The sequence below is a fragment of the Triticum urartu genome, chromosome 5 (genome assembly GCF_003073215.2).
Source record: "Triticum urartu cultivar G1812 chromosome 5, Tu2.1, whole genome shotgun sequence".
In the NCBI taxonomy this organism is placed as follows: domain Eukaryota; kingdom Viridiplantae; phylum Streptophyta; class Magnoliopsida; order Poales; family Poaceae; genus Triticum; species Triticum urartu.
In genome coordinates this window covers 388073354-388092640 of record NC_053026.1, presented here as the reverse complement: position 1 = coordinate 388092640, position 19287 = coordinate 388073354, and the positions used below count along the sequence as shown (strand labels likewise).

The 19287-nt window shown below is 47.3% G+C and overlaps 1 protein-coding gene and 1 non-coding gene across 2 annotated transcripts; both read left to right on the top strand.

Annotated features, from left to right (window-relative positions):
- The first annotated feature begins 263 nt into the window (after positions 1–263).
- On the top strand, positions 264–3447 carry LOC125509216. Its single transcript, XM_048674129.1, has 3 exons — positions 264–715; positions 1755–2500; positions 2686–3447. Exons 1-3 carry the CDS (start codon positions 422–424, stop codon positions 3176–3178), a joined length of 1533 nt encoding a protein of 510 aa, XP_048530086.1. The 5' UTR covers positions 264–421; the 3' UTR covers positions 3179–3447.
- An 81-nt stretch (positions 3448–3528) lies between these two features.
- On the top strand, positions 3529–3601 carry TRNAK-CUU. The gene has a single exon. It is a non-coding gene; the product is annotated as a tRNA-Lys (tRNA).
- Positions 3602–19287: the final 15686 nt, after the last annotated feature.

Here is a 19287-nt window from a genome sequence, read left to right as displayed (position 1 = left end):
TATCTCTGACCTGGTCACGGAAAGGATAATGTTAAAGCGGCGGCGGGACCCGCCGCGTCCACGCGTTGAATATTCCGGCTTCGCTCCGCCGTTCGCCGAGCTACGTGGAAGCGCAGCCGGCGATGTCCGGCCAGCCAACCCAAGCCATCGTCCTCCACAGTCAACTGATCTGACACATTGATACAGACCCGGATTCCCATCAAGCCCTTCAATTATAGACGAACGGTTGCGATCGCACGTCAGTCGCTCTCCATAACCACGGGAAAAGTCGTTCGAAAACGCGCCCGCGAAGGAGACGAGGCACCGCCCTCCTCGTTCTCGAGGAAAGCGCACCGCACCGCACCGCCGCACCGCTGGCAGGCGAAGGACCAAAAGAGGCCGCCGACGGAAGCTCGCGCGCGGGAGGGAGGGAGAAGGCGCTATGGCGGAGGCGGCCCCGGGTCGGACGCTGCTGCTGGTGAACCTGGCGGCCATCATGGAGCGCGCGGACGAGGCGCTCCTGCCGGCGGTGTACCGGGAGGTGGGCGCCGCGCTGCACGCCACGCCCATGGGGCTCGGCGCGCTCACCTTGTACCGCTCCTTCGTGCAGGCCGCGTGCTACCCGCTCGCCGCCTACGCCGCCGTGCGCTACAACCGCGCCCACGTCATCGCCGTGGGGGCCTTCCTCTGGGCCGCCGCCACCTTCCTCGTCGCCGTCTCCGGCACCTTCGCCCAGGTCCGTCCCGACCAAAGACCACCCAAATTCTTCTCGGCCTTGTGATATTGTCGATCCAATTTTGCGAACTGGGGCATGGATCATCTCGGGTATATGCTTAGGTTTATCCGCAGATCCCTTAATTATTTTCGTTGCGGCTCACGCTTTACAGCCAAAAGCTGGTGCACGCTTGCAATTTAAGTAAAAGGTGCGAAATCTGCAGCGAAGTTCATGTCGGCGTAACCGAAGCAAATCACGTGGACTAAGATTCTCATAGGAGTAGAATATTCGCATCTAAAATAAGATTCCCGAATGGCAGTCGACCTTTATCTGTAGTAATAACTATGGGAGTGCCTAGAACTCATTTAGATGAGATATAATTTGGTCTCATTCACCTTGAAAACAAAAACAGATACAACCCACGTCAGCACACACGCATCTTATAGCATCACATCCAGTGGCTATAAAAGGTGAATGAGACCAAATTATATCTCATCTAGATGAGTTCTAGCAAAACTGAATAACTATTGCTATTAATGTAAATAACCAAATACTCGCCCCAGACAGTTACGTTTGATTTCTGACTATTTTGAATTTTAATTTCGTAAATTTTAAGTACATGTCAAATATTTGAAACTTTAGTTCAAACTGTTTCTTCACTTGGAGTATTTTTTGTTCCGATCTCGTAAGATTTGAATATCAGGTGAATGGCATCCAATGTGCGAATTCAAATGTAAATGTTTTCTTGCGGGGATAAAAATCTGGCTTGGGATTGCTAGATACCCCATTTGTTCATTATTATAAGACGTTTTGGATATTTCAATGTGAACTACATACGGATTGAAATGAGTGAAAAAAATACACAGAAACGTGTCTATAATCTATATACATCCAATTCAGAAAAAAAGTTAGAACATCTTATAATAGTGAACGGAAGGAGTATTTAACTGCAGTCATTTGTGTGCAATGAGATTTATTTGCCAATAATAATGCTACGATGCTTCCTAAGCATGTTTTTTTATAGATGATAATAAAGGGTGAAACATGCTTCTGTGAGCAGGTAGCAGTAGCTAGGGGATTGAATGGCGTTGGTCTAGCACTCGTCAATCCTGCTATCCAATCTCTAGTGGCAGACTATACTGATCATAATACGCGGGGTTCTGCGTTTGGATGGCTTCAACTTACAGGCAACATAGGTTCAGTGATTGGAGGCTTGTTCTCTATCATGCTAGCATCAACCACAATCATGGGTATCGCCGGCTGGCGTATAGCATTTCACATTGTTGCTCTCATCAGTGTGATGGTCGGGGCGTTGGTCTATCTGTTTGCAGTGGACCCTCATTTCTGCAACAGCGAGAGTGACGAGCAGCTCGTGCGGAAGTCGGCGTGGGCAGAGATGAAGGGTTTGGTTGCAGAAGCTAAGGCTGTTGTGAAGATACCATCGTTTCAGATCATCGTGGCTCAGGGTGTCACAGGGTCATTCCCATGGTCGGCATTGTCGTTTGCCCCAATGTGGTTGGAGCTGATGGGCTTTACACACAACAAAACAGGACTTCTCATGGCAATATTTGCATTGGCAAGCTCACTTGGAGGGCTCTTTGGTGGAAAGATGGGGGATTATCTCTCTGTTCGTTACCCGGATTCTGGCAGGATAGTGCTGTCTCAAATAAGCTCGGGTTCTGCAGTCCCGCTTGCAGCTTTGTTGCTGCTTGCACTACCTGATGACTCATCTACTGGTGTCTTGCATGGACTTGTTATGTTTATCATGGGGCTAAGCATCTCCTGGAATGGCCCTGCTACTAACAGGTAAGTAACTTTTCATTGGCTGTTTGGGATTGTTATAGTTACACACACTATACAATTTCATCATTAGTACTTTTTTCTGATCCGTAATAAGGGGCTTAACGTATACTCCTATCTGCCGACCACAAACTGCTGATAAGCTATGAAATTCTGTATTTTGACAATAAATGTAAACTTTTCATGTGCAGCCCCATATTTGCAGAGATCGTTCCTGAGAGATCAAGGGCAAGTATCTACGCGCTGGACCGTTCCTTCGAGTCTGTCCTAGCCTCATTTGCTCCACCAGTTGTCGGCTTATTAGCCGAGCATGCATACGGCTACAACCCTATCTCATATGGGTCTGGAGTGAGCAGTGTTGTGAGCGACAGGTCAAATGCCGCAGCTCTAGCGAAAGCTCTTTACATGGCGATTGCCATCCCGATGCTGCTGTGCTGCTTCATCTACTCGCTGTTGTACCGGACATACCCACGCGACAGGGAGAGGGCAAGAATGCACTCTCTTATCACATCGGAGTTGCAGCATATCGAGCTGGAAAGGTGTCATGGAGTAGGAGATTTCTACGCGGGAAGGGAGGATGCCATTGTGATCGATATCGAGTATGGTGAGGAAGAGCTTGATGCTGATGACGATGAGAAAGCGTTGATGCATCACCAAGTTGAACACAGTGGTAGTCTCAGGTGATTAGAGCGTGATATGTACAGGAAGTTGTGGAGAGTTCAGGATTATGCTTTGCATAGGCGAGAAGAGAGATTGCATATTTTCAGGGGATCAGTTTGCCCGGGTGTTGTTTGCAGGTTGCAGCGATACTGGAATAGATTTCCCTTTAGTTCTTAGTTTGTTGATAGTATAAAAATATTGGTTTACGCAGGACTGGTAAGCAGTAATAAGAAGTGTTTGTAGAAGTAGTAACTTTTGGGGGTAGACATGCAGGAGCACAATTACCAGTTCAAGCTTTATCTTGCTGAAAGTACATGAGAAATGCGACGCAGTATATAGGATTATATACACAAAACTTCACTAAGACACAACAAGCCCGTCTAGCTCAGTTGGTAGAGCGCAAGGCTCTTAACCTTGTGGTCGTGGGTTCGAGCCCCACGGTGGGCGGTTAACAGTTTTTTACTTCCCTTCCCCATTTTTTGTATTATCATCAACATATTATGTTTTCCATTTCATTTCTCCCTCCCCATTTTTTGTATTATCATCAGCGCTCCCTCGCTCCACACTAGACGCCACTGTCAGGCTGTGCTCGTGTGGCTGACAATTGTAGCGGGTTTGGGGAGCATCCTCGGTGCCCTCTATTTTGGTGGCGACGTAAGTGGGGTTTGGAGAGCATCCTCGGTGCCCTCTATTTTGGTGGCGACGTAAGTGGGGTTTGGAGAGCATCCTCGACACCCTCTATTTCTTCCTCCCCATTTTTTGTATCATCATCAGAGCTCCCTTGCTCGACAGTAGATGCTGGTGCCCGTGTGACTGACAGATTGCGGTGGGGCTTGGGGAGCATCCTCGGCGCTCTTTATTGCGGTGTCGGCGTCAGCAGGGTTTGGAGGCTATGGATCCGGTTCTCGTGTCCAAAGTCCCATTGCTTGTTAGTTCATGTTGATGTGAGGCGTTTTGGCAGAGTTAGAGGTGTTGCGATGGAGCTAGTGGCGACACACGGTGTATAGTCTGCGGCTAGGGCATGCTCAAATTGCTCACGTCTAACACTAGCACGCACTTGCGATGAAGGTGTGTGTGTGGCTACCAGAGCATCCCTAATGTTGGATTTGGCGGGACATGTGACATTTGTCTCTTACCAATTTGTTCTGTGATAGTCCATGGCTCTACGAGCGGCTCCTGGTGCCTGCGATGCCTGCTTTGTGTGGATATGGTTCTCAGTCGCATGACATTGCCAACATTAGGATCGTCCATGTTGACATCATCTTCGTTGGTTGCAGTATATGCGGACTTCATTTGGGGATGCTTCCCTGAGTGTCAGGTTTCAAACTCCGGTGTAAAAAATAGGTCTGGCCTCTAATGGTCATGTTTCGCCCCCCAAAGGCACATAACCATTACCAGTTATAACCATTAGCTTCGGTTATCCTTCTCAGATACAGAGCACGAAAAAGTATCTAAAACAACTCCTGGCCCTACTCCTCACCCACTATCTGTACTGCACCGGATCAGATAATGGTAAGCCATCAGCGGGACAAAAGTTCTAACGTAAATTATTTCTTTGTGATGGCATTGCATGGGGGTTATTCGGACTTGATCTTAATGATGAAAACACATAACTTCAAAATTTTACTTGATGGCAGCTCAATTTTTTTTTACTTGATGGACTTGACAATGGTAACACCATCATGTTGTTTCCTCTTTAAAGGCGTTGTTTTTAGAAAACCATTCTCGTTGTCCTTGGTTGATTAGCGAGAATCGGTATGGCAGCTAGGCGTGAAGGCGTTGTTTTTGAAAAACCATTCTCGTTGTCCTTGGTTGATTAGTGAGGATCGATATGGCTGCAGGGCATGCATCATCATTGCTTTTTTCTTAGGCTGGTCATAGTGGGGTAACTTAGCTAGTAACTTAACACATCCCAAGGCAATTTTGCTTATGTGCAAGTATTTAATGAGGAAAGAGGTGTTTGGAGTAACATAAACATAGCGCTTCCCGAGGTAAAATGAGTCTATATGCTAATAAATGAAGCGATCTATGACACCACTACTATGATACTTTACACTATGAAGGTAGTAACTTAGACTAGTGTCATATGCATGACACTAGTATAAGAGGGTGTTTGTTTTCAGGGACTTATTGGTCTAGGGACTTAAATAAGTCCCTATAAGTCCCATCTAAACCAAACATGAGGGACTTATAGGGACTTAAAGTGGGCATTTGGGACTTATGAAATAAGACTCTCAAGGAGGGACTTATAGGGACTTATAGTTGTAATATGGTCTTATAGAGAGTTATAAGTCCCAGGAACCAAACATGTAGGGACTTTTTAGGGACTTGAGACTTATAAGTTAGGACTAAAAAAAGTCCTAGGACTTATGAACCAAACATGGCCTAAGTTACTCCCCACTATGACCAGCCTTATAATGATTTGGCCGAGTGTGTCCTTGAATTGAATAGCTCGCAATAACCGGTTGTTCAAAAGCAAATAAGAAAAAGGTTTCCCCCGCTTTATATATAAATCGACCATCACCGAACAAGCCGATACAAACACACCCCACACACGAATACAACACACACACAATGCTAGATACAAAGACGTTGAAAACAGCAACACCACCCCAAACCACTCCAAGTAAACACCGGATGAAACACTAAGCACTACTATAAAGACGTCGGGGCCCTCAACCGTGGATGAACCACCGCGATGAGGAGAAGTCGTGCATGACGAACAATGGGCTCCAAGGCGGTGCCTTCAGGAAGGGAATGACACTGGAGTGCCGCCACCACCCAATCCAAGGATTAGGCCAACTCCACCGCGCGACCCCAAACGGACGTCCGGTTTGGCCGGATTTTGTCCCTTTCGGGCGGCAACGCGGTCGCCCATGTCCGTGTTTGTCCGTCGGGTCATGGGTGCGCCCAGCGCGCGGCTGCACCCCAAATCATGTCCGTGGTGGACGTGATTAAAAAACAAAAAACTTAAATAAAATGCCTAAAAAAGTAAATAAACACACTTAAAAAAACTTGAAACATATATAAAGGTCACGGCCACAAAATGGCCCAGTTTCACGCCGCACTTAAACGACCCAGATTCATAATTAATATAAAAACAAAATAAAAAAAGCTGCCCGCACGCTGCTGCCGCGCCCGTCCATGCCCTGGCTGTCGCCGTCGCCATCTTCAATGGCAGTCGGTGTCGTCGTCGTCGTTGCACGGGGGCGGTGGGCTGGAAGGTGGCCGGTGCCTGCACCACCTCCTCCCGAGGCGAGGCATCGCGCTCCGGCGACCGCGGCGGCGTGAGGCACCAGTTGCCCCCCACGGCGGCCGCCATCTGCTCTGCCGTGCACGACCAGGTCCACCCCTGGTCCACTAGGCCCGGGTGGAAGGCGGCCACCGGCGGCTCCTCAGTCACCTCCTCCTCGGGGATGGCGACGTCGCCGGCCGCAGAGAGGGCCATCGTCTCCTCGAGGCCCCTCCATTGGCGCTCATCATGCGTGTACATGGAGTCGTCCATGACACGCGCCATGATCCGAGCCTCCTCCTCCGCTGTCATGCGAGGAGGTGGCGATGGGGAAGGCGACGGCGTGGGCGTCAGGCCGCGCACCCACGTACGCCCCGCGCACCTCCCGACGTGGCCGCCGTGGCCCTGACACCGTGCCGGCGAAGTACGACGCGCGTCGCACGTCGTGCTCGTCCTAGAGTCAAGTGTCCCACAGGACGGAGTCGGGGGCGTACCTCTCGTCGTCGAATAGGTCGTCGGGGAGGAGGCGGCGGCGGTGCTCGATCTCATCGCGCCTGGCACGGCCGCTCGCTGGCACCGGCGGGACGGGGACCCAGTCCGCGGAGAGGTGCCAGTTGTTGGGGAGGTGCACGTCGCTCCACGGGACCGGCGTCCTCGTCTCCCAGTACCGCCAGCACACATCAACGGCCAGGTACTGCCGGTCGCGCTCACCGGCGGCCCTAGGCGCGATAGTGAAGGGGGCAAGCGCAGGGGCTCGAATGGAGGAGCGCGGAGGTGATGCGAGCCCCTCCTTCTTGACGGAGCCGCGGCGGCGTCCCGAGGAGGAGCCGGCCTCGCGGTCGTGCTTCCCCTTGCGGTCGTGCTTCCAAAAGCCCATGGCTGCGGCCGGCCGGCGAGGTCGACGACGGGGAGCGGCTAGGGTTTCGAGGGTGTAGGGTTTCGAGGGGGCAGAGAGGGGCCGGAGTGGGAACTGTGGACGACGACCGGTCCACGGCTTCCCATTTAAGAAAGACGGCGACCCTTCGCAGTGCGGATGACAGGTGGGGCCACCCGCCCGTGCACATTTATGTTCGCGGGTGGGAGGTAGGTGGCCGCCTGCCATGCGGCCCCGACGCGGACGTTCGAAGAGTCCGTTCGCTGTCCGCCGCGACCCAAACCCCGCGCAAGTTTGCGCTCGAAATGGGTCAGCCCGGACACAAAACAGACCAGATGGGTCCGGGCCGTCGCGCGCTGGGCCGCCTCGTTTGTTCGTTTTACCCCAAACGGACAGGGCCGGACAAAATGGGGTCGTGCGGTGGAGTTGGCCTTAGTGTTTCACCTGGAGCACCACCGCGACAAGTGAGATACCGCGACAACGCCTTCAAGAAGGGGACGACGCAAGAACGCCGCCGCCGTCAGCCTGACAAGTCAGAGCGGGTTTTCACCCCGACCAACACTCACCGTCACCAAATTGAGGTACGAACTACCGCACCACCGCCATTGAACGACATGTTGGGTAACGTAGTAATTTCAAAAAAATTCCTACGCACACGCAAGATCATGGTGATGCATAGCAACGAGAGGGGAGAGTGTTGTCTACGTACCCTCGTAGACCGGAAGCGGAAGCGTTAGCACAACACGGTTGATGTAGTCGTACGTCTTCATGGCCCGACCGATCAAGCACCGAAACTATGGCACCTTCGAGTTCTAGCACACGTTCAGCTCGATGACGATCCCCGGACTCTGATCCAGCAAAGTGTCGGGGAAGAGTTCCGTCAGCACGACGGCGTGGTGACGATCTTGATGTTCTACCATCGCAGGGCTTCGCCTAAGCACCACTACAATATTATCGAGGATTATGGTGGAGGGGGGCACCGCACACGGCTAAGAGAACGAGCACGAAGATCAACTTGTGTGTCTAGAGGTGCCCCCTGCCCCTGTATATAAAGGAGCAAGGGGGAGAGGCCGGCCGGCCCTTGGGGCGCGCCAAGGAGGGGGGGAGTCCTCCTCCTAGTAGGAGTAGGACTCCCCTTTCCTAGTCCAACTAGGAAGAGAGAAGGGGGAAGGAAAGAGAGGGAGAGGGAGAGGGAAAGAGGGGCCGCGCCCCCCTCCCCTAGTCCAATTCGGACTCCCCATGGGAGGGGACGCGCCACCTCCTGGGCTGCTGCCCTCTCTCTCCCCTCAGGCCCACTAAGGCCCAATACTTCCCCGGGGGGTTCCGGTAACCCTTCCAACACTCCGGTTTTCTCCGAAATCACCCGAAACACTTCCGGTGTCCGAATATAGCCGTCCAATATATCGATCTTTATGTCTCGACCATTTCGAGACTCCTCGTCATGTCTGTGATCATATCCGGGACTCCGAACAACATTCGGTACATCAAAATATATAAACTCATAATGAAACTATCATCGTAACGTTAAGCGTGCGGACCCTACGGGTTCAAGAATAATGTAGACATGACCGAGACACGTCTCCGATCAATAACCAATAGCGGAACCTGGATGCTCAAATTGGCTCCTACATATTCTACAAAGATCTTTTATCGGTCAGACCGCATAACAACATACGTTGTTCCCTTTGTCATCGGTATGTTACTTGCCCGAGATTTGATCGTCGGTATCTCAATACCTAGTTCAATCTCGTTACCGGCAAGTCTCTTTACTCGTTCCGTAATACATCATCCCGCAGCTAACTTATTAGTTGCAATGCTTGCAAGGCTTATGTGATGTGCATTACCGAGAGGGCCCAGAGATACCTCTCCGACAATCGGAGTGACAAATCCTAATCTCGAAATACGCCAACCCAACAAGTACCTTCGGAGACACCTGTAGAGCACCTTTATAATCACCCAGTTACGTTGTGACGTTTGGTAGCACATAAAGTGTTCCTCTGGTAAACGGGAGTTGCATAATCTCATAGTCATAGGAACATGTATAAGTCATGAAGAAAGCAATAGCAACAAACTAAACGAGCAAGTGCTAAGCTAACGAAATGGGCCAAGTCAATCACATCATTCTCCTAATGATGTGATCCCGTTAATCAAATGACAACTCATGTATATGGCTAGGAAACTTAACCATCTTCGATCAACGAGCTAGTCAAGTAGAGGCATACTAGTGACACTATGTTTGTCTATGTATTCACACATGTATTATGTTTCCGGTTAATACAATTCTAGCATGAATAATAAACATTTATCATGATATAAGGAAATAAATAATAACTTTATTATTGCCTCTTTGGCATATTTCCTTCAGTCTCCCACTTGCACTAGAGTCAATAATCTAGATTACATAGTAATGATTAGTAATGATTCTAACACCCATAGAGCCTTGGTGCTGATCATGTTTTGCTCGTGGAAGAGGCTTAGTCAGCGGGTCTGCAACATTTAGATCCGTATGTATCTTGCAAATTTCTATGTCTCCCACTTGGACTAAATCCCGAATGGAATTGAAGCGTCTCTTGATGTGCTTGGTTCTCTTGTGAAATCTGGATTCCTTTGCCAAGGCAATTGCACCAGTATTGTCACAAAAGATTTTCATTGGACCCGATGCACTAGGTATGACACCTAGATCGGATATGAACTCCTTCATCCAGACTCCTTCATTTGCTGCTTCCGAAGCAGCTATGTACTCTGCTTCACATGTAGATCCCACCACGACGCTTTGTTTTGAACTGCACCAACTAACAGCTCCTCCGTTTAGTAAAAATACGTATCCAGTTTGTGATTTAGAATCGTCCAGATCAGTGTCAAAGCTTGCATCAACATAACCATTTACGATGAGCTCTTTGTCACCTCCATATACGAGAAACATATCCTTAGTCCTTTTCAGGTATTTCAGGATGTTCTTGACCACTGTCCAGTGATCCACTCCTAGATTACTTTGGTACCTCCCTGCTAGACTTATAGCAAGGCACACATCAGTTCTGGTACACAGCATTGCATACATGATAGAGCCTATGGCTGAAGCATAGGGAACATCTTTCATTTTCTCTCTATCTTATGCGGTGGTCGGACAATGAGTCTTACTCAACTTCACACCTTGTAACACAGGCAAGAACCCTTTCTTTGCTTGATCCATTTTGAACTTCTTCAAAACCTTGTCAAGGTATGTGCTTTGTGAAAGTCCAATTAAGCGTCTTGATCTATCTCTATAGATCTTAATGCCCAATATGTAAGCAGCTTCACCGAGGTCTTTCATTGAAAAACTCTTATTCAAGTATCCCTTTATGCTATCCAGAAATTCTATATTATTTCCAATCAATAATATGTCATCCACATATAATATCAGAAATGCTACAGAGCTCCCACTCACTTTCTTGTAAATACAGGCTTCTCCAAAAGTCTGTATAAAACCAAATGCTTTGATCACACTATCAAAGCGTTTATTCCAACTCCGAGAGGCTTGCACCAGTCCATAAATGGATCGCTAGAGCTTGCACACTTTGTTAGCTCCCTTTGGATCGACAAAACCTTCTGGTTGCATCATATACAACTCTTCTTCCAGAAATCCATTCAGGAATTCAGTTTTGACATTCATTTGCCAAATTTCATAATCATAAAATGCGGCAATTGCTAACATGATTCGGACAGACTTAAGCATCGCTATGGGTGAGAAGGTCTCAGCGTCAGTCTTCTTCTTGAAGATCCATTTATTCTCAATTGCTTGCCGATCAACGGGCAAGTCAACCAAAGTCCACACTTTGTTCTCATACATGGATCCCATCTCAGATTTCATGGCTTCTAGACATTTTGCGGAATCTGGGCTCACCATCGCTTCTTCATAGTTCGTAGGTTCATCATGATCTAGTAGCATGAATTCCAGAACAGGATTACCGTACCACTCTGGTGCGGATCTTACTCTGGTTGATCTATGAGGTTCGGTAGTAACTTGATCTGAAGTTTCATGATCATTATCATTAGCTTCCTCAGTAATGTTGGCTAACGTAGTAATTTCAAAAAAATTCCTACGCACACGCAAGATCATGGTGATGCATAGCAACGAGAGGGGAGAGTGTGATCTACGTACCCTTGTAGATCGACAACGGAAGCGTTTAGCACAACGTGGTTGATGTAGTCGTACATCTTCACGGCCCGACCGATCAAGCACCGAAACTACGGCACCTCCGAGTTCTAGCACACGTTCAGCTCGATGACGATCCCTGGACTCCGATCCAGCAAAGTGTCAGGGAAGAGTTCCGTCAGCACGACGGCGTGGTGACGATCTTTATGTACTATCGTCGCAGGGCTTCGCCTAAGCACCGCTACAATATTATCGAGGACTATGGTGGAAGGGGGCACCGCACACGGTTAAGAATATGATCACGTGGATCAACTTGTGTGTCTAGGGGTGCCCTCTGCCTCCGTATATAAAGGATCAAAGGGGGGGTGCGGCCGGCCAGGAGAGGGCGCGCCAGGAGGAGTCCTACTCCCTCCGGGAGTAGGACTCCCCCCCTTTCCTAGTTGGAATAGGATTCGGGAGGGGGGAAAGAGGAGAGAGAGAAGGAAGGGGGGCGCCGCCCCCCTCTCCTTGTCCTATTCGGACTAGGGGGGAGGGGCGCGCGGCCCAGCCCTGGCCACCTCTCCTCTCTTCCACTAAGGCCCACTAAGGCCCATATACCTCCCGGGGGGTTCCGGTAACCTCCCGGTACTCCGGTAAAATCCCGATTTCACCCGGAACACTTCCGATATCCAAATATAGGCTTGCAATATATCAATCTTTATGTCTCGACCATTTCGAGACTCCTCGTCATGTCCCCGATCCCATCTAGGACTCCGAACTCCTTCGGTACATCAAAACTCATAAACTCATAATATAACTGTCATCGAAACCTTAAGCGTGCGGACCCTACGGGTTCGAGAACAATGTAGACATGACCGAGACACGTCTCCAGTCAATAACCAATAGCGGAACCTGGATGCTCATATTGGCTCCCACATATTCTACGAAGATCTTTATCGGTCAGATCGCATAACAACATACGTTGTTCCCTTTGTCATCGGTATGTTACTTGCCCGAGATTCGATCGTCGGTATCTTAATACCTAGTTCAATCTCGTTACCCGGCAAGTCTCTTTACTCGTTCCGTAATACATCATCTCACAACTAACTCATTAGTTGCAATGCTTGCAAGGCTTATTGTGTGTATTACCGAGAGGCCCAGAGATACCTCTCCGACAATCGGGTGACAAATCCTAATCTCGAAATACGCCAACCCAACATGTACCTTTGGAGACACTTGTAGAGCACCTTTATAATCACCCAGTTACGTTGTGACGTTTGGTAGCACACAAAGTGTTCTCCGGTAAACGGGAGTTGCATAATCTCATAGTCATAGGAACATGTATAAGTCATGAAGAAAGCAATAGCAACATACTAAACGATCGGGTGCTAAGCTAATGGAATGGGTCATGTCAATCAGATCATTCACCTAATGATGTGATCCCGTTAATCAAATAACAACTCTTTGTCCATGGTTAGGAAACATAACCATCTTTGATTAACGAGCTAGTGTAGTAGAGGCATACTAGTGACACTCTGTTTGTCTATGTATTCACACATGTATTATGTTTCCGGTTAATACAATTCTAGCATGAATAATAAACATTTATCATGATATAAGGAAATAAATAATAACTTTATTATTGCCTCTAGGGCATATTTCCTTCAGTCTCCCACAAGCACTAGAGTCAATAATCTAGGTTATACAGTAATGATTCTAACACCCATGGAGCCTTGGTGTTGATCATGTTTTGCTCGTGGAAGAGGCTTAGTCAACAGGTCTGCTACATTCAGATCCGTATGTATCTTGCAAATCTCTATGTCTCCCACCTGGACTAGATCCCGGATGGAATTGAAGTGTCTCCTAATGTGCTTGATTCTCTTGTGAAATCTGGATTCCTTTGCCAAGGCAATTGCACCAGTATTGTCACAAAAGATTTTCATTGGACCCGATGCACTAGGTATGACACCTAGATCGGATATGAACTCCTTCATTTGCTGCTTCCGAAGCAGCTATGTATTCTGCTTCACACGTAGATCCCGCCACGACGCTTTGTTTAGAACTGCACCAACTGACACCTCCACCGTTTAATGTAAATACATATCCAGTTTGCGATTTAGAATCGTCCGGATCAGTATCAAAGCTCACATTGACGTAACCATTTACGATTAGCTCTTTGTCACCTCCATAAACGAGAAACATATCCTTAGTCCTTTTCAGGTATTTCAGGATGTTCTTGACCGCTGTCCAGTGATCCACTCCTGGATCACTTTGGTACCTCCCTGCTAGACTTATAGCAAGTCACACATCAGGTCTGGTACACAGCATTGCATACATGATAGAGCCTATGGATGAAGCATAGGGAGCATCTTTCATTTTCTCTCTATCTTCTGCAGTGGTCGGGCATTGAGTCTGACTCAACTTCACACCTTGTAACACAGGCAAGAACCCTTTCTTTGCTTGATCCATTTTGAACTTCTTCAAAACTTTGTCAAGGTATGTGCTTTGTGAAAGTCCAATTAAGCGTCTTGATCTATCTCTATAGATTTTAATGCCTAATATGTAAGCAGCTTCACCGAGGTCTTTCATTGAAAAACTCTTATTCAAGTATCCCTTTATGCTATCCAGAAATTCTATATCATTTCCAATTAGTAATATGTCATCCACATATAATATCAGAAATGCTACAGAGCTCCCACTCACTTTCTTGTAAATACAGGCTTCTTCAAAAGTCTGTATAAAACCAAATGCTTTGATCACACTATCAAAGCGTTTATTCCAACTCCGAGAGGCTTGCACTAGTCCATAAATGGATCGCTGGAGTTTGCACACTTTGTTAGCTCCCTTTGGATCGACAAAACCTTCTGGTTGCATCATATACAACTCTTCTTCCAGAAATCCATTCAGGAATGCAGTTTTGACATCCATCTGCCAAATTTCATAATCATAAAATGCGACAATTGCTAACATGATTTGGACAGACTTAAGCATCGCTACGGGTGAGAAGGTCTCATCGTAGTCAATCCCTTGAACTTGTCGAAAACCTTTTGCGACAAGTCGAGCTTTGTAGACAGTAATATTACCGTCAGCGGCCGTCTTCTTCTTGAAGATCCATTTATTCTTAATTGCTTGCCGATCATTGGGCAAGTCAACCAAAGTCCATACTTTGTTCTCATACATGGATCCCATCTCAGATTTCATGGCTTCAAGCCATTTTGCGGAATCTGGGCTCACCATCGCTTCTTCATAGTTCGTAGGTTCATCATGATCTAGTAGCATGACTTCCAGAACAGGATTACCGTACCACTCTGGCGCGGATCTCACTCTGGTTGATCTACGAGGTTCAGTAGTATCTTGTTCTGAAGTTTCATGATCATTATCATTAGCTTCCTCACTAATTGGTGTAGGTGTCACAGAAACAGATTTCTGTGATGTACTACTTTCCAATAAGGGAGTAGGTACAGTTACCTCGTCAAGTTCCACTTTCCTCCCACTCACTTCTTTCGAGAGAAACTCCTTCTCCAGAAAGTTTCCGAATTTAGCAACAAAAGTCTTGCCTTCGGATCTGTGATAGAAGGTGTATCCAATAGTTTCCTTTGGATATCCTATGAAGACACATTTTTCCGATTTGGGTTCGAGCTTATCAGGTTGAAGTTTTTTCACATAAGCATCGCAGCCCCAAAACTTTCAGAAACGACAACTTTGGTTTCTTGCCAAACCACAGTTCATAAGGCGTCGTCTCAACGGATTTTGATGGTGTCCTATTTAACGTGAATGCGGCCGTCTCTAGAGCGTATCCCCAAAACAATAGCGGTAAATCAGTAAGAGACATCATAGATCATACCATATCTAGCAAAGTACGATTACGACGTTCGGACACACCATTACGCTGTGGTGTTCCGGGTGGCGTGAGTTGCGAAACTATTCCACATTGTTTCAAATGTACACCAAACTCGTAACTCAAATATTATCCGCCACGATCAGATCGTAGGAATTTTATTTTCTTGTTACGATGATTTTCAACTTCACTCTGAAATTCTTTGAACTTTTCAAACGTTTCAGACTTGTGTTTCATTAAGTAGATATACCCATATCTGCTTAAGTCATCTATGAAGGTGAGAAAATAACGATATCCACCACGAGCCTCAACATTCATCGAACCACATACATCTGTATGTATGATTTCTAACAAATCTGTTGCTCTCTCCATAGTACAGGAGAACGGTGTTTTTGTCATCTTACCCATAAGGCACGGTTCGCAAGTATCAAGTGATTCATAATCAAGTGGTTCCAAAAGCCCATCAGTATGGAGTTTCTTCATGCGCTTTATACCGATATGACCTAAACGGCAGTGCCACAAATAAGTTGCACTATCATTATCAACTCTGCATCTTTTGATTTCAACACTATGAATATGTGTGTTACTACTATCGAGATTTAATAAGAATAGACCACTATTTAAGGGTGCATGACCATAAAAGATATTACTCATGTAAATAGAACAACCATTATTCTCTGATTTAAATGAATAACCGTCTCGCATCAAACAAGATCCAGATATAATGTTCATGCTTAACGCTGGCACCAAATAACAATTATTTAGGTCTAATACTAATCCTGAAGGTAGATGTAGAGGTAGCGTGCCGACCGCGATCACATCGACTTTGGAACCATTTCCCACGCGCATCGTCACCTCGTCCTTAGCCAATCTTCGCTTAATCCGTAGTCCCTGTTTCGAGTTGCAAATGTTAGCAACAGAACCAGTATCAAATACCCAGGTGCTACTGCGAGCATTAGTAAGGTACACATCAATAACATGTATATCACATATACCTTTGTTCACCTTGTGTAACACCCTCGATGCGACTATATCTCCCACTTGTCGAGGCACGACTTAGAGGCATAATCGCATTGAAGGCATATGTCGCAAGTTAGGCAATCTTCACAACATCCCATGTAATATAAATCATAAAGGGGAGATAACATAGTTGGCTTACACTCGCCACGTCAATCAAGTACATAAATAACATTACATCATCCAAACACTCATGGCCCGACTACGGCGCCAAAATAAAAGAGAACCCAACATGCGACAACGGTCCCAATCACCCCCAACTGGGCACCACTACTGATCATCGGGAAAGGAAACATAGTAACGTTGAGAGTCTTCGTTGAACTCCCACTTGAGCTCATACGCATCTCCTGGAGCGGAATCATCAGGCCCTGCATCTGGTGTAATAGTAATCTGTGAGCCACAGGGACTCAGCAATCTCGCACCCTCGCGATCAAGACTATTTAAGCTTATAGGTAAGACACGGTAAATATATGTGGAGCTGCAACAAGCGACTAGCAAGTATGGTGGCTAGGTATTGGATTCCGACGATCGAATCTCGGGCAAGTAACATACCGATAGACAAAGGGAATTGTATACGGGATTGATTAAGTCCTTGACATCGTGGTTCATCCGATGAGATCATCGTGGAACATGTGGGAGCCATCATGGGTATCCATATCCCGCTGTTGGTTATTGACCGGAGAATGTCTCGGTCATGTCTGCATGTCTCCCGAACCCGTAGGGTCTACACACTTAAGGTTCGGTGACGCTAGGGTTGTAGAGATATTAGTATGCGGTAACCCGAACGTTGTTCGGAGTCCCGGATGAGATCCCGGACGTCACGAGGAGTTCCGGAATGGTCCGGAGGTAAAGAATTATATATAGGAAGTGCTATTTCGGCCATCGGGACAAGTTTCGGGGTCACCGGTATTGTACCGGGACCACCGGAAGGGTCCCGGGGGTCCACCGGGTGGGGCCACCTGCCCCGGGGGGCTACATGGGCTGTAGGGGGTGTGCCTTGGCCTATATGGGCCAAGGGCACCAGCCCCAAGAGGCCCATGCACCAAGAGATGGGAAAAAGGGGAGAGTCCTAAAAGGGGAGAGTCCTCCCCACCCTTGGCCGCACCCTTCCTTGGAGGAAGGGGCAAGGGCTGCGCCTCCCCCTCTCCCTTGGCCCTATATATAGTGGGGAAAAAGGAGGAGCAAACCAATCTAAGGCCTGGCGCCTCCCTCTCCCTCCCGTGACACATCTTCCTCCTCCCGCAGCGCTTAACGAAGCCCTGTTGGAATCCCGCTACTTCCACCATGCCGTCGTGCTGCTGGATCTCCATCAACCTCTCCCTCCTCCTTGCTGGATCAAGGCGTGGGAGACGTCTCCGTTCCGTACGTGTGTTGAACGCGGAGGTGCCGTCCGTTCGGCGCTAGGATCATCGGTGATTTGAATCACGATGAGTATGACTCCATCAACCCCGTTCTCTTGAACGCTTCCGCTTAGCGATCTACAAGGGTATGTAGATGCACTCTCCTTCCCGTCGTTGCTGGTTTCTCCATAGATAGATCTTGGTGACACGTAGGAAAATTTTGAATTTCTTCTACATTCCCCAACACCACCCTCTACCAATTATATAGATGCATTAAGATAACATAGCAATATAATGATATCCCAACAAGTAAATAAAAGTTCCCACAAGGAACGGCCTTCAATCTTCACCTGCAACTAGCAACGCTATAAGAGGGGCTGAGCAAAGCGGTAACATAGCCAATCAACGGTTTGCTAGGACAATGGTGGGTTAGAGGTTTGACATGGCAATATGGGAGGCTTGAAAGCAAATGGTAGGCATCGTAGCATTGGCATAGAAAAAGAGCGAGCAAACTAGCATAGCAAAGATAGTAGTGATTTCGAGGGTATGATCATCTTGCCTGCACAGTTGTCAGAGTTGACTGGATCCTCGAAAGCAAACTCAATGGGCTCCTCGTTAGTGAACTCGTCTCCCGGATCTACCCAAACAAGACAAACAAGCAACAAGGACACAATCAACCACGTGCAAGAACCCAAACAAGACGATGCGATGATGATATGCTATGCGGGATGCGATGCGGGATGCAAAAAGCAAGATATGACAGGAAACACATGAACCTGGCCTCAACTTGGAATTCCAAGTGTGCCACTGGAAATATGAGATGAAATCGCTTGAAAACGATATAAAGAACACCGAAATCGGAGTTACGGTTTGGAAATGGCAAGCGATTCAAAAATGACACCGGTCTGCGATTTACAGCAAGTAGGCACCTAAATGCAATGAGATGAACATGCTACAGCAACCAAACATGACAACAAGATACATGGCAGGGATGCATTCAATATGCTTAACAAAAGTCTAGCACTGAGCTACGGCCAATTCATCCACTAACAGGTTCAAACAAGCATGGCAAAAATGCATATGACAAACAGATTTCAGACTTAGTGATATCAACACTTGTCTGGAATCTCAGATCAGGTAGCACGCTTCGGAGCAACAAAACTATATGCTACAAGACCTGAACATGGCAAAGTAAAGCATGGCATGGAGCTACTCAAAGATCTTAACAAAAGTCTCTTAGTGACCTTGAGCCAAAAGGGGTCAGAAAATACAATTGCAAGCATGTGAACATAGCAAAAACATAATCAGTTTTCAGACTTAGTGAAAACTGACACACTGAAATATAACTCAAGTAGGCATGTTTACGAGCTCGATGCACTCACTACGGTGCAAGTCATGGCAAGACAAGCATACATCCATCAAGAAGGCACAAAATTCAAGCTAGACATGGCAAGAACAATAGCATAGCATGCACGGATCAACTACAACATCATCGGCAAAATTGCAAACAAGTTGACAATCTGCCCAGATTCACAAAGTAGCAAAAGTAGAGCTTGATTGACTCAAGCTAGGGTGCTCCATAATTGCAAAAAAAGACATGGATGGATAGAGCACTACAAGATTAACAAAACATCCTTACTGATCATCCTCAAAAGAGGCACGGATCACTAGGAAACAACATGAACATATGGCATCATGAGATAAACAGCTCCAGTACTTAG

What these genes read in the sequence shown, in the direction of transcription:
- LOC125509216 (XM_048674129.1), top strand. Translation starts at nt 422, where the DNA reads ATGGCGGAGGCGGCCCCGGGTCGGACGCTGCTGCTGGTGAACCTGGCG. An exon ending in TCTCCGGCACCTTCGCCCAG is followed by an intron (nt 716 to 1,754) that starts GTCCGTCCCGAC and finishes TTCTGTGAGCAG; the next exon opens with GTAGCAGTAGCTAGGGGATT. An exon ending in AATGGCCCTGCTACTAACAG is followed by an intron (nt 2,501 to 2,685) that starts GTAAGTAACTTT and finishes TTTCATGTGCAG; the next exon opens with CCCCATATTTGCAGAGATCG.